We start from the raw sequence: 6,267 nt of genomic DNA on the forward strand, positions 1-6,267 counted from the left end.
ATAGAGCATCTTCGATTTTGTGTGCTATCGTCGACAACATTCGGGCTGGTAGTGGGTCATCGGCAACGTTAGGAAACCGGTTTAAACCAGCTACTTGTTCACGACGACAACAAAACAGAACTGCTATGGTTTTTTTTTTTTCAACTACAGAGTTGCTACTTTATGCTTTGGCTACAGGACAAAGTTACTGTTCTATCATTGGACAACGAGAAAAAGATTTTCCTGCGTTGATACACGTAAAACAGAATAATTACAAAGAACAATTTTTCTGATGTATTCTTCTACCCAACAGAGATTTTTTATCGATATAGAATAAAATCAGAAAAACAATATACATATCCTAAAATTACAACAATATACATATCCTAAAAAGAAAAAAAGTATCCGTTTCTTCTATGTTAAAAATGAAATTCAATCCTCGAATTCCAGTTTGCGTACAGTTAGTGCCCGTCTACCCCAACGGAAGTAAAAAACTTCAGAGCTGATTATTTACATTTCTGTACAGCGTTCATCACTAGAATAATAAAGAATGTAAATAAAATTTAAGACTTAATAACTCCTAGATGCCAAATTAGAGGAAGCGAAGGCTTTCAACTTCCTAAAGGATCTCTAGTGTAAGGAATCCTACTAGCAGAATCTCCACCTCAAAAACTTCACGGAGAATCTGTTCCAGTCGATTCAAAAACTATAACAGGTTTTAAGATATCCTAAAAAAATTAAAAAAAAATCAGATCTGCATCCCGTCAGTTGTTGTCTTTATATTGTCATCAAACTGCATATCGCTCAAGTCTAACTCAAACAAGGGTTGTTCTGCACCCAATCCATAATTCAACATCGATTCATTTTCCTGCTTGGGTCTGATAAAATCATCACCGTAATCAACACACACCGGAGCCTGGTCCATATGCTGCAGACTACCCAGCAACTTGGCATCTGGATTCTCCATCTGAAACGAGAGAGCCGACGGTAAGATCCAAGGCAGCTGACTACTACCTGGATGCATCCCATAACTGCCCATGTTACCATAATCAGTCTCCACACTCAACCCGAGTTCAGTTTCGTCACCGCTATCCATCATTCTGAGTAGATCATCGACATCAAACATCTCATCCATTGCAAAATCCAGGTTCTGAGAGGTGCCCACAGCATCCTCAGGCGCCTCATTCTTAATTGCAGCTAAATCTGTTACTTCAGCCTTGTCACTTGCCAAGATGCTGTCTTCGCATTTAATCTTTGGGCCATCTTGCTCATCTACAACATCCCAGTTGTGTGAGACAGTTGTGGTGCTAGTTGAATCCGATGCTGATGCAGAAGAGGAGGTTGTAGCTGATGAATACATATGGGGGAGATTGAGACGGGCGGCAGTACCATACATAGCCCTTGCAGCTTCATCATATGCAAGTGCAGCTTCTGTGGCAGTGGCAAAAGTTCCCAGCCAGAGTCGGTTACCTCGATTAGGCTCGCGAATTTCAGCTACCCACTTGCCCCATGTCCTCTGCCTTACACCTCTGTAATTGCACTTAGAGTTCTCTGGTCCTCCTTTTCCCCGCATGCAACCCTTCTTCGAACCCTTTGCGGGAATTTTCCGGATGCCTCTGCCACCATTGGAACGGTCCAGTTGGCTGTTGTGCTCCTTCCACCTTGCAAGAGTGTCTCCTATCGAAACACTTCCATTATGCCTTCTTGATTTCCTCCGTTTGCTAAATAAAAGTTAAAAGAGATCTCAGTGTATGTATAGACATCTATAAATAAGGCCATCAATGTCAATCAATTTTTATGGGCATTCATAACTCAGTTATATATTAAATGCAAATTTTACAGCTCAGTTTTAGATATTGATACAAATCAGGGGAAACATTTCCAATAACCACGATGATTTAAAGTGCTGCATAATTTTCAAAATTATTTCACACTGACACCATAGAAAGGAAACTCGATCGTCATAGGACACTTCCAAGGATACAATAATCTTTAAGAGTTTTGACACACTAGTCTACAAGGCTAAAGCTGCATAATTTTCAAATTAATTTCCAAATAACAAGCACATCGTTCAAATAAAGAAACTTGTCGATCAATTGAACATGAACATGTATAAACTGCTAGAATATTAATAGCAAAGTCAAATTTTCTCAATCAAGGATACAAGCCGCAAAGCAACATCAACACAACCTAAGTTTCTTCAATGATAAAGACTTCAGCGAATAACAAGAAAATACATCACAACACAATCAAACCATCAAAAGACATTCAGAAACGTACAAGCAAACAAGAACCAAATATCAAAGCCTCCAAAATTTTAACGCAGAAAACAGAAATTAATCTTCGTGACTGTTTCAGCACCTTAAATAATAAGCTTGAAAATACACTACAATCTAGTCAACGAAAGGGTTTTAGCTCAAAAGACAAGCACACCAAAAGACCAAGACAGAAGAAAAGACAATTAGTAAATAAATAAAGAAATTTTAAAAAATATAACGACGAGTTCTTACAGCAACTATAGAATCCCGTCAAAGAAAATAAAAAAACCTGAATGAACACCACAGGCGACCTAAAGATTTGAACTGAACTTTACTAAATTTAAGAAACCACCCCCACCAAGACAATACAGCAATTCCGCAGCTCTACCATCCTTCAACGAAAAGAAACATAAGACCCTTGACAAAAATCTATTTCATCTTTCTGTTCCACCCAAAACCCTAATGCAGACTTTTCAGGAACTCATCAAAACAAGAGACACAAAACCGAAAGACACAAAAAAAAAATTAAACAATAAAAAATTCAACGAATTGAAAACGCAAAAGAAACCTAATCAATCAATACGGTAAACACAAAAACCTTCAATCCATCAAATCCAATTTCAACAGAAACACAGCTCAACGAAGAATAAGCAGAAGCAACTTACTGTTGTATCTCCGACATGCGGCGAAACGTTCTTTCCCAACAAATCCTTTTGTTTCCAAAGCGACTAGGACTGATCCCCAATCTCCTTTTCGTTGTTTCTCTCGCCTTAGTTTCTTTTTCTCTTTCTCTTCTCGGCTGCTTTGGCTAGTTCTTCACGACACGTCCTCGGAAGGAAGGACTGTAAACTCTTCCTCTGGCTGAGCTACCTGATATTTATAGCCTACAGACGAGGATATTTCAATTCGTACGCGGCTTCCGATGACGTGGCACAAAATATCTTCAACGTGGTAAGCTCCCAGCCGTTACTTACCAAACGTGGCAAGCAGATTCTGGAAGTTTGGCAACCCTTCCTCATTGGGTTTGCTTGGCCACGAAGTTTTGTCACCAACAATACTAGTTCTTGCCCGACAAATTTAACTTATTTACATAATTACCACTCCTGCCACGCCTGCCACTCCCTCTGTGGGCATGACACGCGGTTGCAAGTTGCAAGTACGGTGACATTTCGTAAACGTGGACCATTCTCGTGGGCCAGCCGGTCAGGGTCTGACCCGATCCAGCTGCTTGGTGGGTCCCATTGAAGAATCATAAAAGCTGAGAGCCTCTATGATGCAAGAGATGACCTCAGCCGTCCAACTTGGTTAAGAACCTTCGGGTTGAACCGTGTTAAGAACCATCCGGTCTGCTTCAGTGAGCACACTCAAAGCTTAGACATTAAGGAACAACGGTAATTTCGTAATAATCCGGAAAAAAAACAGGATGGCAAAGGTTTCGTGGAAGGCACCAGAGAGACGTCGCGACTCGCGAGCGCAGATACTAGGAAGCCTCGTCTGCGCGCCGCCTCCGGCGCTGATTAAGACTTGAGGAAGTTACTAGAGTACCTTTTATCCACTCTTCAGCCTTTTGGGATCGAGATCTCTCTGATTGGGATGTTTGATAGAAGGCCATTGTCCATCTACAGTCTCATATGAGATCGGAGATTTATCCAGAGAATTGGATCCGATTAAAAAACTCAAAATTCATCACTCTAATTGTTCACTAGCTGTGGGGAGAGGAGAAATCACTAATGGCAAAAAAGAAAGAGAAAAAAAGTGAAAGATATATGAATGAGTTTGAATCAACATGAAGATACTTGAATGTTTTACCCTTGTTATAGTCCCAGATCTAATACAGTGATTTGTAGGGAAAAAGAAAAGAAGATAAGAAATCAAGTCAAATGGAAGCTTGATACCCTAGGTTCGTTTAGGAGAACGCACACCCCCAAACTCGTTTAGGATAACTTAAAACCTTTTATTTAACCTAAATTCAGACTTACTTTTTCCGTTCTATTTCCCTTCTAAATAAGGTTTATGCCCATAAGGTTCAAGAAAAATTATAGATATGCCCCTCCATGACATTCAACTTAAAAAATAAATAAACTTAATGTCTTAATTTAATAAATAAGTATCTTGACAACTAAGTAACTTAATGACTAAATAATTGACTTAACTTACTGATTAGTAATTAACTCAACCAAAATAATTGATTCGGTCACGCCACCTCTAGATGACTCGGCCCTCTATTGAGTTCATAACAACTCCATACTTTGACGCTATATTTATAGTTGTGTTAAGGTATTAATAATGACTACGATGTTCTTAAAGCTATATACTTCAAAAGGAAAAAAAGACATACGAGAACATCCATCTACTTTTATAATTACAATTTTATACTTTTTATGAAAATTTTCCTTATTTAGTAGTCATGTCAGCCCTACACACGTGATTGTCTCTTAACACTCCCCCTCATGCTAGCGCCTGTAACTTTCCCATACTTGGATATTTTAGTCACATCAAATTTGATTACCACAACACGTAGAATTCTTCATTATAGATTATACTTCTTCTCAAACGATAGCAACATCCATATTTTAATTGAGATGGAGGCACAACAACTATAACACTCAATTTTCAATCTCATCCTTCAGTCTTCTCCTTCAATTATCTCTCTTAAGTTGGGAGGTAATGCCAATGATACCAGTTTGAAACAAAAAAAATAGTTGTAGTAATTGTCTTTTCTATCAAAGTGTCCCAAGGATAAGTATTCAAACAAACACAAACTCTCAAAAAGCAAGACATGGGTGATAAATCAGAAATTGAAACTAACCTCAAAGGATTTCGAACAAAATAGTGATAATAATCACTGAAGAGGGTAATGTAAGTCACTCAAAAGATGACAATGAAAACCCAAGGAGTACCAATAAAAAAGTCTCAATGGACTTTAAAACACCTATATATAAGACTCCACTACCTCCATTTATTTCTCCACTACTTCTCCATCCCTCTAGAAGTTTTTCCCCTAATAATACCTTTTTTTTCCCTATAGGGGGTCCCTATTTATAGTATTGTAGAGGTGTTTCAACCACCCCACCATTTTCTCATTTATCTTCTCCCTTTCCTCTTGACTAGATACACTTACAAAGGAGGGAGATATGTGACAAAACTTTTCTTCTTTCCATAAGAATATGACACATCTTTCCACCCATTTGATGCTACCTTTTTCCTTTAGGTGAAACTTTCCTACACTACCATGCGTCATCCATGTGGCCACTTCATTTTCTCAATTGATCACCACCATCCTTTGGTCTTGCGGGGTTGACCTCACCAATGAGGAGACCATGCACATGACAAGGAAGATGTCGATTAGCGAAACAAAGGTCAGTAAGTTTGGCTTAATGAACTTAATGAGAACTTAATGAGTTTTTATTGGTATATCTACTTGTTTTTTTTCTCGATTATTTGAAAATCCTTCATAAATGCAATTTTGAGAAAGAGATAACCACACTTTGCAAAATATCTCTTACATTAACATGAGTCAAGCTCCTACAATCTTCCTTATGCGTCAAAGGCTAGAAGCTTGAAACTCTCAAAGGAGAAGGGTATCTCTCTAGGTGTAAGTTTGACCATTATTGTAATTTTTTATTTTCTTATAGGTTCATGAAACCTTGATAAATCCAAATAAAAAAAGCCCTGTTAAACCTAGAATCTAGCTATTCTCTTGAGAAGATTAGGTTGTAATTGTGTATTTGAGCATATGAGTCGCTCGAAGGAGTACCATAATCTTATCGGTGGAATACTTCAAACATGGGTTATTAGGCAGAGAATACCAATAGAAGAATATCGATAATAAAATATTTGGTGTTCAATTTGTGGTGTGTAAATTTTTGCCTATTTTTTTGTATGTTTATTTGATGTAGTCATTACAAAGTTGCTAACATAGATTAATTTTGGACACATAAAAAGTCATATATATCTATTAAAAAACAAGTGTCTAATGCATTAAATCCATTGCTATTTTCAACATTATAAATTAAAAATATTAAAAAGG

General features: G+C 37.7%; 1 protein-coding gene across 1 annotated transcript; it reads right to left on the reverse strand.

Moving 5' to 3' along the window:
* Positions 1–370: 370 nt before the first annotated feature.
* Positions 371–3,081, reverse strand: LOC137966534 (dehydration-responsive element-binding protein 2C-like). Its single transcript, XM_068813190.1, has 2 exons — positions 2,903–3,081; positions 371–1,700 (listed from the first exon to the last, which is right to left on the reverse strand). Exons 1-2 carry the CDS (start codon positions 2,917–2,919, stop codon positions 728–730), a joined length of 990 nt encoding a protein of 329 aa, XP_068669291.1. The 5' UTR covers positions 2,920–3,081; the 3' UTR covers positions 371–727.
* Between the last annotated feature and the right edge of the window lie 3,186 nt (positions 3,082–6,267).

The sequence above is a fragment of the Aristolochia californica genome, unplaced genomic scaffold, assembly GCF_029961685.1.
Source record: "Aristolochia californica isolate CCGP_79_NKW_82.1479 unplaced genomic scaffold, dmAriCali1.0.hap1 SCAF_5, whole genome shotgun sequence".
NCBI lineage: Eukaryota > Viridiplantae > Streptophyta > Magnoliopsida > Piperales > Aristolochiaceae > Aristolochia > Aristolochia californica.